Raw genomic sequence first — 15,187 nt, 5'->3', positions numbered from 1 at the left:
CCTTAGTCCATGTACTTGGAGAATACAAGTCCAGGGCCAGGCAAGTCTGGTGGGCATTGCTGAGTCCCCAGGCAAGGTTGAGCAATTCCCCTGGTGTAGCCTTATGCAGGTGAGTCATTGAATTGTAGCTCTTTTGCTGGACAATGGCTGTTGATGGTTGTTTGACACCTGCCCAGGCGTTGGTTACTTTCCTTGCTGTTGTCTCTGGGGCGATAATATCTGGCCGATCCCCCAACTTACAGCATGTGTTACTGACAAGCATACAACACAATCTCATAACTTCATGTGCACTAATGATATACATATTTAGATAGAACAGTGACTTTCAGCAGATCATAACCTTTCCCCTGATACCACACATGGCAGGCTTTATATGCACGATCACAATTATATATAAATGAGGAATATGGAGGTTACAGGGCGCTCCCCCAAGGTATAGAATGTCACATAGAGTTCCTTATATAGAACCCTGAATAGTTCTCTGAAACCATCCTCTCAATGTGCAGCAGCAGTCCAAAAAGGTAACAGAAACCATTAGGAAAGGGATAGATAATAAAACAGTGAATATCATAATGCCACTATATAAGTCCATAGCACGCCCACACCTTGAATACTGCGTGCAGGTCTGGTCGCTCCATCTCAAAAAAGATATATTAGAATATATCTTGGAAAAGACAGAGAAGGGCAACAACATTGATTAGGGGTATGGAACAGCTTCCAGACAAGGAGAGTTTAAAAAGACTGGGGCTGCTCATGAATGGTGTGGAGAAAATGATTATCTACCCCTTCACATAACCCAGGGACCAGGGGTAACCCAATGGAATTAATAAGCAGCAGATTTAAAACAAACAAAAGGAAGTACTTGTTCACACAACACAAAGTCAACCTGTGGAACTCGTTGCCAGGGGATGTTGTGAAGGCCAAAATCATAACTGGGTTCAAAAAAGAATTAGATACCTTCATGGAGGATAGGTCCGTCAATGGCTATTAGCCAAGATGGTCAGGGACAAAACCCTATGCTCTGGCTGTCCCTAAACCTCTGACTGCCAGAAGCTGGGACTGGACCACAGGGGATGGATCACTTGATATTTGTTCTGTTCTATTCATTCCCTCTGAAGCATCTGGCATTGGCCACTGTCGGAAGACAGGATATTGGGCTAGATGGACTATTGGCCTGACCCAATATGGTCGTTCTTATGTTCATTTCTGTGGAACTCTGTTGATATCTTCCCAGTGAAATTCTACCGTTCTTTTCCATATGGGGAACAAAGACACTAAATTAACCGGAAACAAATCATTCACTACAAGTTAATTACTCCGCTTTTGTGAGGTGGACACATCCCCTAGGAACAACTGAGCTGAGACCAGCTACATTTCTGTACATACATCTTCTGTATAGTAAAGACTGTTCGTTACTATTGTACTGTCCTATATCTGAGCCTATGACCAAAAGGTGAAAGCTTCTGTATCCTGGGCCATTACTGATCCCCTGAGCAAACATTTCATTTCCAGTTTGTACTTCAATAGAGAGAGCCCCAGGGGAATGCAGCACCCTTCAAGATAAATGTTGATTTAATTCCTCTTGTTATGGAGAGAGGCTAATAGTTATGTTAAATGCCAGCATGCTCAGCACTCTACAGGATGCAAAGACAGTACAAGGAGCTTACACTGACCAGCTGGAAGATCATTGCAACAGGGAGCGGGAGCCTTTCCTTTGGACTGGGAAAGAGTGCACGTATGTTGTTCACCCAGGGGAAGTAAAGCAGCCACTCACCCGGTGAAGATGTTAGGAGAAGAGGGTGGGAAAAGGAAGTACACCATCTTTCCCAGGAAGAAGGCGGCTGCACACACGGGGTGGATGTATGCTTGCATGGAAGGGGAGGCAGTTCACTGGTGAAAAAAGAATGGAATCTGGACTATTTCCACAGGGGCATGATCATATGCTGGGCCAGTTTAAGTGAGTGAAACTAAGCTGGTGTTTCACACACAGCTCCCATGCAGCAGCTGGGAATTTGGAGTCTCGTCCTGGAAAGGTTGAACGTGTGCCCCCCCCGAGAGCAGATATCTGCCTTTTTCTGGAAAACAAAAGCATCTGCCTGAGATGGGGAGGTGAACTTGGGACCCTTTGCTTCCCGGTATCTTTTACTTATGGCAGACTGGTCATTTCCTCCTGTGCGGGGCTTTCTACTCTAGTTCCATTACGGGTCCCAGGGATTTTGGAATGGGGGAGGCAGCTCATATAGCCAAGAATTTATCCTCCATTTCCAAAGCCTTCGACAGTGTCGAGTAGCTGAGTCAAGTCATCAGCTTCTTCCAGAGGCAGGTGCTAGGATCCGGCTGGCAATACCCTCTCACCCCCAGGATTCACCCTGCTGCTTCTCGCATTTGACTTCATTTTTACTTTTAGGCGGGGCTGAGCGAGAAACAAGGCAGGAATGAGGATGACAACTGGCCTTCCCTGCAGTGGGATAGAGTCACCATTCTCTGTAGGAGGTAGGTTCTAAACGTTTACCACCCACTGTGCCCTGCATACCGGCAATTTGCACTACCTCTGGGTAGTCACACCTGTACAGATGTGCTGCACTGGCAAAAAGACAGGTTTACACCAGTGCCGCTTAAGCTGGTAACACCCCAAAGTAAACTGTGTCAGCGTAAACTCTGGGGCAGCATGTCCACATCAGGGGGTTGCAGTAGCGTAATTACATCAGTGGAAATTTCCTTAAAGCAGACAGGGTCTTAGAGAGGGTCCTGGGAAAGCTGAGGTTCTGAAAGGCCTCTTTCCCTTTCACACCATCACAAAAGCGGCTATTGAAACCGGGGGGGGCGGTGGGGGTGTGTGGAGGATGTGGTTTACGGTTAGTTTGGAACGCTCCCTAAACCAACATCATATCCTGAACACATTTGGTTCTGTCATTTGGAGCAGGAGAGTTAACTTGTGAAAAAGAAGAAAAACCCACCAACCCTGACTGCTACTTTAAAAAGCAAACAGACAATATTTGAAACGAATCCAAAATTTTATTTCATACACATACATTGATCACATGGGATGAGCGTGTGCACTACATCACAACTTCAAGTTTCCCTGTTTAAAAAACAAAAAACAAAACAGAAAAAACCCACTGATATTTCCACTGACCCTCTTCCTGAAAACAGATCGATTCTTGGGTAGGAAGATGCATCCACCTATCTGGCTGATATGACATAATGTACATGTAGCAACTCACCACTGCTATGAACAAAGTTTGTGGGGGGGGGGGGGGAGAGAAAATCACATTCCCGTACATAGGATATTTTTATTGAAAAGACCTTCAGTATATCAAACAAATTTATACCATGTTGAATATACAGAATCAATATATTTTCAATATTGAAATATTTTACTTTTTTATGGGGGAAAATTTTCTTGGCAGGTAAAATTTCTACTTTGCTAGTGAAAGTGAGTCTGTGTAAATATAAATACTAGGGTGAGATTTTCTGGTTGCGTCCCCAATTAAAAAGAATTAAAAAAAAATCTGAATTAGTAACTGTAACAAGAGAGATACTGAACAAATGTTTTGGTGTAATTTAAAATGTCATGGAGCATTCTTTTAAAGAATTTAAGTTGTAAAATATGTAAGTCATTAAAAAGTTATGACAAAACTTCATGCCAGGATTTGAGTACTGTTCCGGGATTAGTGAGATTTAGGGTCTTGACTAATTAAGCTATGCTTCATTGTCAGTTATAGTAGATCTTATTAAAAAAGAACAGTTGAATATATTTACATTGTTTTTACCAACACAAGTGAAAACAGCTGTAGAGTTACTCATTGGTCAAATGAAACCTAAGCTAGTCAAACATACAGTATAAAGATTGAAATACAGGATCTTGTATTTGAAAGCTAGCAAGGCAAGTCGGACACCATTTAGCTACTGGTTGTATTGTATAAACATTCCCAGATGCCAAGAATCAGAAAGAGAGAATCCACTGTTAAGTGGTTTTCGCTACAGAAACGCTTCTGCCTGTACACAAGGATGCAAGAGTAGAAAAGAGTTAGTCAAAAAAAATTTCCACTTTGTTGTGGGCTATAAAGATTTTCTGACAGGTACCTTAAGACTCTGTTGTCCTTTTAAATACAAAAATTTGAACTCATCCCTGATTTGGAACTTCATATTAACAGGGTTGCCATGGATCCGGAATTATCCTAAATGTATAGCTGCTGGGTTTTTGAGCCAAAAATGAAAGTGTTCTAAGGGTTCAGAATAGCATGAAAAACTGGAGCCGTTCTCACTCCTGCACCAGTGGCCTATGACAGCTCCTCTCTCAATGCTGTTTAGGTGTGAGGCGTATTGGTGTCTTTGCAATCACAGCAGTCCCGCTTCAGGCCAAAGGCCAGAACCCAATTTAAACAGCAGTAGAATCTCCTCAAGGTATGTTTGGAGTCGCATACTGTACCTGATACTGTAACCTGTCTCTCTGAGCTCTTTATGGGGCCATTTCAGATGGTCTCAGCCTCCACCTGAAATATTAGGTTTTTATGGTGTTCAAATTGATGTTTGTAGCCTCTGGGCTTATCTTCTCGCTCTCCATCTGGTTAGGACAAGTTTCCTAAAGCTGATTAAACAAATTTGTCAATTTCAGGCTATATGTAAGCAAAGCACTGGGTGCTTCCACCAGGACACCATTCTGATGGTTTGGCTTTGCCCTGACTAGCAGGGCTCATCCGATCGATTAGAGAGCCACCTCGCCATCTTTCTTAATGCCTCATGATCCAGCTTGGAGGCTTTAATGGAGGCCCACCTGGAACAGCAACTCAAAGCATGACATTTACAAAGCGAGGAAGTTGCAAGCTTCCACCTTAAGCTGTTCGAGATATGTCGTGTCAATATACCACCCTGTAATTGGGTGCTCTATTTAAAGATGCACCCGATTTTCTTTACTCTCGTTTTGTTTCGTGATGGGATGTTAAAGCGGTAAGAAATACATGGTGAAAGCTCACAAAGGGCTGGATGGTTAGTGACCGGATAACGGGAGTCCAACACATTAACAAAAATTTCAGAGGTTGATAGATCACCCTTAGTCCTTCAGTATGGAGTCCTCTCGCTATTATAACCATATGCACATTTGCGATCTGCATGTTGCCATTGTTTGGGTACAGAGTGCTATGGCCCTTCTGTTAGTAAAAGCATGTTCTGAATGAGTGGGGGAAGAGGGGATTGAAAATAGCGGTCAGATTCGATGGCAGAGGGAGTTTTGTAAACACTGGGGTTTAGAGCCAACAGATTTGGGAAAAGATACCCATTGAGGGCAGTATAGTGGAAGCAGAGAATTGCGCAGGGGTGGACAAGTTTGCACTGCCTTCCATCTGAGGTCCTCTCTGAATCAAGCCACGCTTGGATCAGCCACTTAGCACAGTACAGCAGCAGGCCTGCTGTGTGCTGGCTCTGTCACGCTGCTTAAGGGACATGGTTCAGAGAAGACGTGCTGCTGTGAAACATTAATATAGATCGGGTGATATTAAAAATCAAGAAACATGGGTAAGAGAAGAGGCACAGAAGGGTAGGGGAGGACCAGAGACAACTTGGTCAAAATAAACGTATATCATTTTTCTTCTTGGTTTTACCCTATGACCTCCAGGGATCTGAGTGACCCTAAACTCCCCGTATAAACTGTTCTGATTTCAGGAATAGGCTTCTCAGTAGCTGGCAACCCTACATAAGATGAGAGGTATTTCAGGCACATCTAAGGCATTAGAGTAATTTTCTCTTTGCTGTCAGAACATCTTTTGTTTTTTCTCTACAGCATCTTCCACCAGCATGTGGCTCCGAACAATAGAAGTTTCTAAATGGATTGAACACAGGGATCTTTTCATGCACTATTACTTAAAAGTAGTCACAAAAATATGAAGCACCAATCACAACACCCGATTTACTTTTACAATTGAAGCTACCATATACAAGTGTTAGAAGTCATGGTAATAGGTTGCGAGAAACACACAGACAGACAGTGTTCACACTGCAGATGTGAAGTATCACTGACTAAGCCCTTGCTAAATGGTTTAGTTTGTTATCTTTTGAGGAATCCCATCCATCTCTGTGCTACTCTAATGCAAAAACAAAACAAAACAAAAAAAGCACGAGACCGAACATTAAGTAATATAATACTAATCTAGCCTGTTGTGATATTTGACAATTCAACTTAAATAAGTATTATTTGGAAAAACCCAACGATAATCATTCCAATGAGGTTATACACAGCCTCAACCTTTACCTTGCTCAGCACAAGTGTCTTTTTTAAATATGGAACAATCAAACAAGGGTTTGTTTTTTGTTGGGTTTTTTTTGTGAGCAGAAAAGTGACACACATTTAATCTTTACATATTTTTCTATCTCGGTAACTCTGCAGACCTCAGATCTTCTGCCTCACGATGTAGATCTTATTCCCCAAAAAGGTGACCAGTTTCTTTAAACATGCACATCTCCGGATCTTCCAGGCCTTGTTATTTTTTAAATTCTGTGGACTAGAAAGTTGTCCACATTGCTAAAAATGCTACATCAGTGTTCAGAGCGGGCCGAGTGCATGTCAGGCTCATGGAGGGCTTACAGAATCGCACAGAAGAACTTCTTCTCTCTAAAGGGGTTTTCTGAAGCTGGCACCGGGGTCAGTAGAGGGTCTTCCTTGGCATGGGCTTCGCAGTATGCCATCAAGTCTGCCGCTGCTTTTGACACCTGAAAATAAATGCACACTCTGTATAAGCTTTGAACTACGTTGTCTGGAGCTCCTCCACTTCAGAGCACACAAAGGAGGGAGCACTTCAGCAGCATGGAATTAAAGTAGGGTGACCAGATGTCCTGATTTTATAGGGACAGTCCTGATTTTTGGGTCTTTTTCTTATATAGGCTCCTATTATGCCCCACCCCAACCCAATTTTTCACATTTGCCGTCTGGTCCCCCTAAATTAAAGCATCTTATTTAGCTGAATGGAAGATAGAGAAGTTGCCTGAAGTTCCCACTTGCTCTTTCACTGTACTCACTACCAATCGATGGACTTTCTAACTAGGCATTACAACAATCACAGCCCTGTCCTTGTTCACTACTTGGCATTCATATCATCCCTGAGGTAAGAGTGACCGTAGAATGTAACTGGCTAGGAATCTGAAGTTCTCCTGAACTCTAAGACCCATTTTAAAGTGGTACACCAACGGGGGAAATTCCCCTTTAAACTGCACGACTCTTCTACTTTGAAAAGGGATTGTTCTCTAGCGGCTGTAATCACCGCCAAACTTTATTGCCAAAGTGTTGTCCCAACTGCACCGGTCACTTAGGGCATGTCTACACGGCCATTAAACACCTGCGGCTGGCCCATGCCAGCTGACTTGGACTCACGGGGCTCAGGGGCTGTTTAATTGCAGTGTAGATGTTCCGGCTCAGGCTGCAGCCAAGTTCTGGGACCCTTCCACCTCCCAGGACCCTAGAGCCGGGGCTCTAGCCCGAACTGGACGTCTACACTGCAATTAAACAGCCCCAGCCCAAGTCAGCTGGCATGGGCCAGCTGGGGGTGTCGAAGTGCAGTGTAGAGGTACCCTTAGGGCCAAAGTGGAGATCCTTGCTCGGGTTTTATTCAGTCCTTACTCATGCAAGTGGAATTTGCCTAACTAAAGACTGAGGGAAGACCTCCAAGCAGGAAATATAATGTAAACTGAACTTTCACCCTTCCTAGATAGCCCGTGGTGTAACAACTGGAACCTCCATTGTTTTTCTTCCCCGTCTGGAGTATTTGCATTTACACTATGTGTGTGCCCAGTGAATAGAAGGACATGGCTTCTTTCCAAGTGTAAAGAATGCCCTTACCAGGAAGGCAAGGAAGCGGGATTTGTCGCTTCAAATGCTCTCTATTTTCTAAATGCAGACCTCAGCTGGAGTGCCCCGCCCAGCTGAAGGACTCTCCACCTGATCTGATTGCCAGCTGCAGGGCCACTCTCCACCCAACCCTCTACTGCTAGGAGCAGAGAGGGATTTTTGCACATGTAATCAATTCTGAAGCCCAGTTTATTTTTTGTGTTTCAGGAGCCTGATGATGTCAATAAGAGGGCAGGGCAGGCCAGCTGGAAGATTGGACATAGTAAAGAAGATCACCTGATCAAATGGTAACTTGCAGGTCTCCGTTTTATTCTTCAGCTTTATACTGAAAGTACATTTTTGCTGTAGCATCTTTGATGTCCCGTGTGTGCAAATCCCAAACAACAAAAGGCATTTATACATCAACTATACAAAACGTGGTGTTGATTTCTTTTGATGCTAAGATGGTTTTCATTTGCATCTCTTTCAGGCAATCCAGCCTTCTAGTTCTTTCCCCCCCCCCCAAACCAAGCAGCCTCTTTTCAAGGCATTTAACAGCTAACACAAATCTATTAGCAAAGACTTTTAAGAGAAAACCTATGCGGTCTGCAAATCTATTTTTATCTCCCTTTAGTTACAGGCAGGTTTTTGATCCATCAACACCTTTTACCTGATTTGATCTTACAAACACACACACTCAGTGCAGGACACACTCAACTGCAAATAGCTTGCAAGAATACATGCGACAATATTTATTCACGATTAAAGAAAGGGAAGTGGCATGTCATTTTTATACCATGTCGAACCCTTCCAGTGGAGGGTTGCGGTTGCTATGGTAACAAATATCCATGGAGTCACTGACTGTATACAGTTATTCATAGATTCTAGGACTGGAAGGGACCTTGAAAGGTCATCAAGTCCAGCCCCCTGCCTTCACTAGCAGGACCAAGTACTGATTTTGCCCCAGATCCTTAAGTGGCCCCCGCAAGGATTGAACTCACAACCCTGGCTTTAGCAGGCCAATGCTCAAACCACTGAGCTATCCCTCCCTCTTATCTATTAAGAACATGAACCTGGCTCAGTGGAAGCTCTTGAGCAGCGAGGGGAGGTTACCAAATTCTGAAGTTCAGATATTGGTATTTCACACTTTGGAATCAGCTACGTTTCCCTTTAACAAAACTGGAATGCTCCAAGACTCTGCTCCCAAAAGGTTCAGGTTTCTGGAGGCAACTTTCTGAGCCAACTCAAACACAGCACACAGTTTAAGCAGCAGAGATACATTACGTCTTTCAAAGCCTGCACATATTTGGGGGACAAGATTCTTAATATATACCTGAGCTGAGCATGAAAAACATGCAGTTGCATGCATCAGAATGGTGCTTAAGCAGCACAAAAAAATAATAAATAAATAAAAGGCCATAGCTGCATAATTACCCTTTTGTGCAGGCAGCTGTTTATTTGGCATGCACCATTACGTGTCTGTGCCCACACATTCAATACAGGCACCCAGTTTGGAATGTTGGCCTTTAAAAACTGAATCTGTCCATGATCACAATTGTAATTGTTGTTTATGGTAGCATTCATCATGTGCTAGGGGCTTTCTGGACAAATCAAGAAGGGACAGCCCAATCCCTGAGGAGCTCACAGTTTAAGGACAGAACTTAGTAAATTTTGGAGGGATAGAGGCAGAATTGTGCCCACACTACAACTCAGATGGACAATATAGGGGCTCATTATTCCAGTGTAACAACGTACGGACCAGCACCAAAAGACCTATATGCAGCCGACGCAGAGGAATCCCTCCCCAAAGGGATCACTCTTCTTGCCACTGAAAAAGAGACTTGAAAGGACAACTTTGTTTTTTGTTTTGTTGCGTTTCTCTAAGCAAGTCTGGGTACACCACTGAGCCCAATTTCATGCATTAACAATGTTATCCAAAGAACAAAGTGTCTGAAATATATTAAATGAGACGCTCAACTGCAGTCATCTTCAAACAGAACCAATTCATCATGAAAGAGCGTCTTCCTGTTTCCCAAAAGGCCATATAATTAGGACTGGTTTAACGGAGTTTCCCAAACCTTCTAGTTTTCCCGTTGGGTACAGTTCATGGTCACACCAGCAAAGTATCCATCACCGAATAAGAAAGCTAAGGAACTTTGTTAACATCACAGATTTGAAGACAGAAGGACTTGATGATCATAATGGTCTGAGCTCCTATAGAACACAGGCCCCAGATTTTATCCAGTGAGATTCCTGGATCTAGCCTGACATCATTTAGAAAAACCATTCAGTCTAGATTTAAAGACTCAGTGATGGAGGATTTACCACACCCCTGGCTACTCCATTCCAGTGGTTAATTACCCTCACTGTTAAAAATAAAAATTTCCAGTGTGAACTTGCTTACTTCAACTTCCAGCCATTGGATCATGCCTTTTGTCTGCCAGATCTCTTCTCCCCGTGTAGGTAATTGTAGGCCATGATCAATTCGACTTAATGTTTTGTTCAATAAGCTAAATACACGGAGCTCTAGGACTTGAGGGACACTAGATCTCAAGTCTATAGATTGTGTTTTATAGGAAGTCTGACTACATGGCTCCAGTAGTCCTATCTGTCTTAAAATCTACGACTTGGAGTCTTAGCTGCAGAAGACTCATCATGGAACCACAAAGAACATGCTAATTACCCAGTTGCCTTCAATCATGCTTTACCTTTATTCTGTCAATGTTGGCCTCCATTTTCAGCTGTTCCACCAGCTTCCTGGCTTGTGCTATGCTGGCGGTGTTGTTGCTGGCCATCTGAGTGCCGGTTGCGCTTTTCAGATGTGCTGTGGAAACAAAGTGAAGTAAGGCAATACATCAGAGAACTAAAACTGGATTTGCTGCAAGTGCCATGGAATCTAATAAAGGGCGTCTGTGATTAACAGAGATGTGGCTGTGTGTGTTAAGTTTAATGTGGTCCCAATCCATTTTTATATAGGTAAACGGCCTCAAAAGATGTAAATCCTGGCTGTAGTGACATTGCTAGAACCATGACAACGTTCCTCCTCTTTGCAGTGTCTACAGTGGTGAGGAGTCAAAAATTATAAGGGTCCCAGAGCTAGAAGCGCTATTCCAGCATCGGGCACTGTTCCCTCATCACATCAGGTATCTAAAAGGGTGTCATAAGGAGGAGGGAGAAAACTTGTTCATCTTAGCCTCTAAGGATAGAACAAGAAGCAATGGGCTTAAACTGCAGCAAGGGAGGTTTAGGTTGGACATTAGGAAAAAGTTCCTAACTGTCAGGGGGGTTAAACACTGGAATAAATTGCCTAGGGAGGTTGTGGAATCTCCATCTCTGGAGATATTTAAGAGTAGGTTAGATAAATGTCTATCAGGAATGGTCTAGACAGTATTTGGTCCTGCCATGAGGGCAGGAGACTGGACTCTATGACCTCTCAAGGTCCCTTCCAGTCCCAGAATCTATGAAAACCACTATGACACCAAACGAAGTTAAATCTGGATTTGCCAGTTGGCATTAAGTGAGAGAAGCAGGCCCACCGTTTATATCCTTGCTTGGACAGTGACTGGAAAGGGAAGGAGATCTGGGCTTGGAGGCAGTCGGGAACATACTTTAGTTTTACAGCTCTGATGGGGCTGTATCTTCAGTGCTGTAACCATCAATCACTTTGTTGTTCCCCAGGGTAGATTCTTAAACTGCACTGAGCAGTAAGTTGTGCTGTTAGCCCTGCTCTTTTGGCTAGTGCCTGTTGCTCTGATGCAGATCAGCTGTAAAGCCAATGGTGTTTTCACTGTTCGTGTATTGCAGCAAGCTTTCTAGAGAGCAGATCAGTAATTAGGATTTTCACTTCCAGGTGGGTAGGAGAGAGAAGTATCATCACTAATGGAGAAACTTTTCCCATTACCTTCCCAATCAAAACAACAACGCTATAATTATGCGCAGAATGCAAGCAAGCATTTCCTCCAGTCTTGGAACAAAATAGCACCTACTATAAAAGCCCCTCTCAGTTTCAACTTCACATGACAGCAAACGGATGTTTTCAACAAGTTCTCTAGTCGACAGCTTGAAGTGTCTTTCAAGTTGCCCGTAGCAGTAATATCAGTCATTATGGTTCATTATACTGTATTGAAATACCAAGCTTTGCTATAAAATAATTAGGAAATATACATCCGTGCATTTAAGTAGCTGACTATAATATACTGATTTCTAGAGACCGACACGGTGCATTGGTCTAGCATTGCATTGTCCGCACAACAAGTGAGCATTTAGATGCAAAACAGGATATTGTCACTTCCTGTTTCTTTAGGGTTTCCTACAAAAGGATAACTGCAATCGTTCATTATGTTGCCAAGTCTACACTGTCTCTATAAAGCATGCTTTTCTAAGTTGGCTCTGCTTACACTGGGCAGAAAAACAGTGTCTGCATCTTTCCAGCAAGGGCCCCATTTAAGCATGATTAGTATTTTTCAAGCACAAACATGATCAATGTAAGAGATGGGACACAGTTGAAGTGCATTGGGCTATCCCAGGCGGTGCTAGGAGAATAAACTGACTTTTCAGATTTCTGGCAGTTCCGGAAAAAAAAACTCCACACAATCAGTTTGTCTCCAACTGAAACTGAAATTTTTAGAGAATTGAAAGATTTCATTTCAGGTATTTTAATAAAATGAAGGGCTCAATTCACAAAAGCTGAGGAGGTGACGCCACCCTTATAGCCTTTAGCCCGGTGGTGAGAGCACTCACCTGGGATGTGAGAAAGCCAAGTTCGAATCTCTGCTTCTGCCCCCTCTGAGGGGCGTGCCCAAACCACCAGGCTATTGGCTATTCTGGGCTGTCTCTCTCAATCTCGCAGGCTGAAGATGTTCCACTTGGTCTAAACAAACAGTCACTGGAGCAGGGATTGGAACCCAGATGTCCCCCAGCTAGAGACAGAGTGAGAATGCCTGACTTTCTCCCAGCCAATGACTATCCAGGTATTTTATCCTTTCTCCATGGACACACTCACAAAGAGTCTAGAAGGACAGCATTCTCTTTTATGAATTTCTGGGCTAGAGTCAGCTCCGTATTCTCTACGGGCCATATTTTCCTTCGGAGTGATAACGAGTAAGGGGGCAAAGAGGCATTTCTTCAAAACATCACCCCTCAAGGGGTCTCCCGCTGGCTCCGAAAACTGTCGGCAGGTCTAGTTTTGGCCATTTAGCCTGAGCCAGCTTAAAGGGGAGGATCCAAGGGTGCTCACGCTACAGCGCTTGTGTTAAATCCTTCAACTCAGGAACTCATCTTCAGGCCTGCTCAGAGAAAACCAGAGCCCGACATGAAGCCACTGCAGTGCCGTTCCCGTTCAGGCCTGTCCGGCTAGGATATGCTGGGGTTGCAACAAGGAACAAGCAGCAAAGAAAGCTCATACTGGGTTTGGGAACAAGCCTGCCCACGGCTACATAACCCTCCCCCAACTTATGGGGAGGATCCACCGAGTCCAGGACTTGGGCTGGTAGGTAGGATGCATGTTCCTTGAACTGCAAGGAAGAGCTCTCGCCACAAAAACACCTCATGATCCCCAGGCCTTCTCCACACCCAATCTACCCTTTTCACTTAGAATTAAGTAACAAAGTGTTTTACCAAAACGGTCTTTTCCGTGAGTTGCTTCTCTAGTGGAAGGTCTGCGGATCTTCAATAGTCAATACCTTTAAGGAGAAAAAAAGAGAGAGAAACAATTTATTAGACTGATACTTTACATTAGATCCATGTCATGGACTGACTGTAATGGTACAGACGTTACTTGGAAACCAAGACGTGTCAAAATATCATTCAGAGGCTCAGCAAGTTTGAAAACTCAGTTCAGAAAGGCAGAATGTACTGGGGGGGGGTGAGGTTATTCCAAGACGCTTGGCGAGATGACATATTGATTTTTATCCTATTCACTTTTCCATACTGCAGCAGGGGTGAGCCTAGGAGGGCAGAGTTTCAGGATTTCTGACAGAAATTCCTTCCACTTGTCTCATTCCTCACATAAATATGCCCGGTCTAGTCATAAGCATCAGAGGATGATTGATAGGTACACTGACCAATCAAATACAGATTCCAATTCACTAGACTAGGAAGAAAGTTACACTACATTTACCTTATTTACAAGACTTTTGAATTCACTTGGGTCAGGAACGGACTGAGAAACGTTGCAAGAGGGAAAAAATATTTTAAAATGAAGGAGATCTATTACATGTACATTCAATTTCTATTACATTGAATACACGAGGGTGGTCTGGTATAACCTGGTCAGTGGCCCCCTCAGTTGGGAAAGCCTGCATAGCTCAATTATGCAACCACTCCACACTCCTGCTGTTAGAACTGTAATAGCATGCTACGGCACCCCAGCATGTATTCTATTTTAGCTATATTGTATGATATGCACACAGATTATAGAGCCACACACACACGTGTGTGTGTGTCATATTATATAGACATACACACACCACACACACACAGCTGTATAAGGAAATTATAAGAAGACATTTTAAGAAGCAAGCTAGCGTTCTGAGATTTAATAGAAGTTAAGCCCCTTTAGACAACACTTTATACAGAGCTACAACAGCAGTTGGACTCTTCCTCACTGAATTGCAGAGTGCATTCAATTCTATTAGATTTGTAGCTGAAGGATGGTTTGTTGGAGATCTGCTTGGAGAAGTGAGCCCTTTAAGGACCAGTGCACCCCCAGTTTCCCCATTTCACTGCGTCCTGCCACGCCCCGGAGCAAGCGCTGCTTACAGTTTACCTCCTCCGTTGATTTAGGAGCCTGGAATGCTGGAAGGAGTTCGCTGGTTACAGAGTCTGCCTTTCGTACAGCAGTCAGCGTTTACACTAGCTAATCTATGTGTAAACTGACAAACGTTGTTGCTTTGCGGTTGGCAGTGAACCGCTGTGACAGAGAAATACAGACAAGAGATGGGAGGAAACAAGAACGCTTTCCTGTGTAGCTCTTTGCTGGTTCGGAGTCCAGGGCAAGTTCATTTAAACTTTAGACTTGTTCCTCCTTACACACCTGGAGTTCTTTCAGAGAAGAAAATGTTTGGCCAAGGTAGATAAATGGATGATAAAACGAACTAATTGGCTACCGATGCGTTCCGACGTGCCAGTCTATACAGTGCAAGAGACTGTACAGTGCAGGCTTTTTTAAGCCAATGAACATTGGCTGGGACCTATTTTGGGTAAGTTTGCCCAGTTTCATTGTGAAAAGCTTTTCATCAGCGGCTAACATTTGAATGCCGTGTTCCCTAGCGGAACCTGCATTACAGTGGTGGGAGGAGCCATTCCTGTCTATCCACAGGGAAGACCAAGTCATTTCTACTGCAGTTGCATCTAGAAGTCCCAACCAAGCTC

The 15,187-nt window shown here is 43.6% G+C and overlaps 1 protein-coding gene across 2 annotated transcripts in view; it reads right to left on the bottom strand.

Annotated features, from left to right (window-relative positions):
- Positions 1-5,887: 5,887 nt before the first annotated feature.
- Positions 5,888-15,187, bottom strand: part of GNG2 (G protein subunit gamma 2) — a 95,010-nt gene continuing 85,710 nt past the window's right edge. Inside the window, exons 1-4 of one of the 2 annotated variants that reach the window (XM_065402966.1) lie at positions 14,583-14,686; positions 13,433-13,497; positions 10,525-10,640; positions 5,888-6,705 (exon numbers count right to left, since the gene is read on the bottom strand). In XM_065402966.1, the coding sequence (XP_065259038.1) occupies positions 6,577-6,705; positions 10,525-10,611 (216 nt within the window). In that variant the 5' untranslated portion in view covers positions 10,612-10,640; positions 13,433-13,497; positions 14,583-14,686 and the 3' untranslated portion in view covers positions 5,888-6,576. Of the gene's footprint in view, positions 6,706-10,524; positions 10,641-13,432; positions 13,498-14,582; positions 14,687-15,187 lie in introns of those variants that run through there. The other variant, XM_065402965.1, reaches the window with a different exon arrangement.

Source organism: Emys orbicularis, chromosome 4 (genome assembly GCF_028017835.1).
Source record: "Emys orbicularis isolate rEmyOrb1 chromosome 4, rEmyOrb1.hap1, whole genome shotgun sequence".
Classification (NCBI taxonomy): domain Eukaryota; kingdom Metazoa; phylum Chordata; order Testudines; family Emydidae; genus Emys; species Emys orbicularis.
This window is presented reverse-complemented; position numbering and strand designations above follow the sequence as displayed.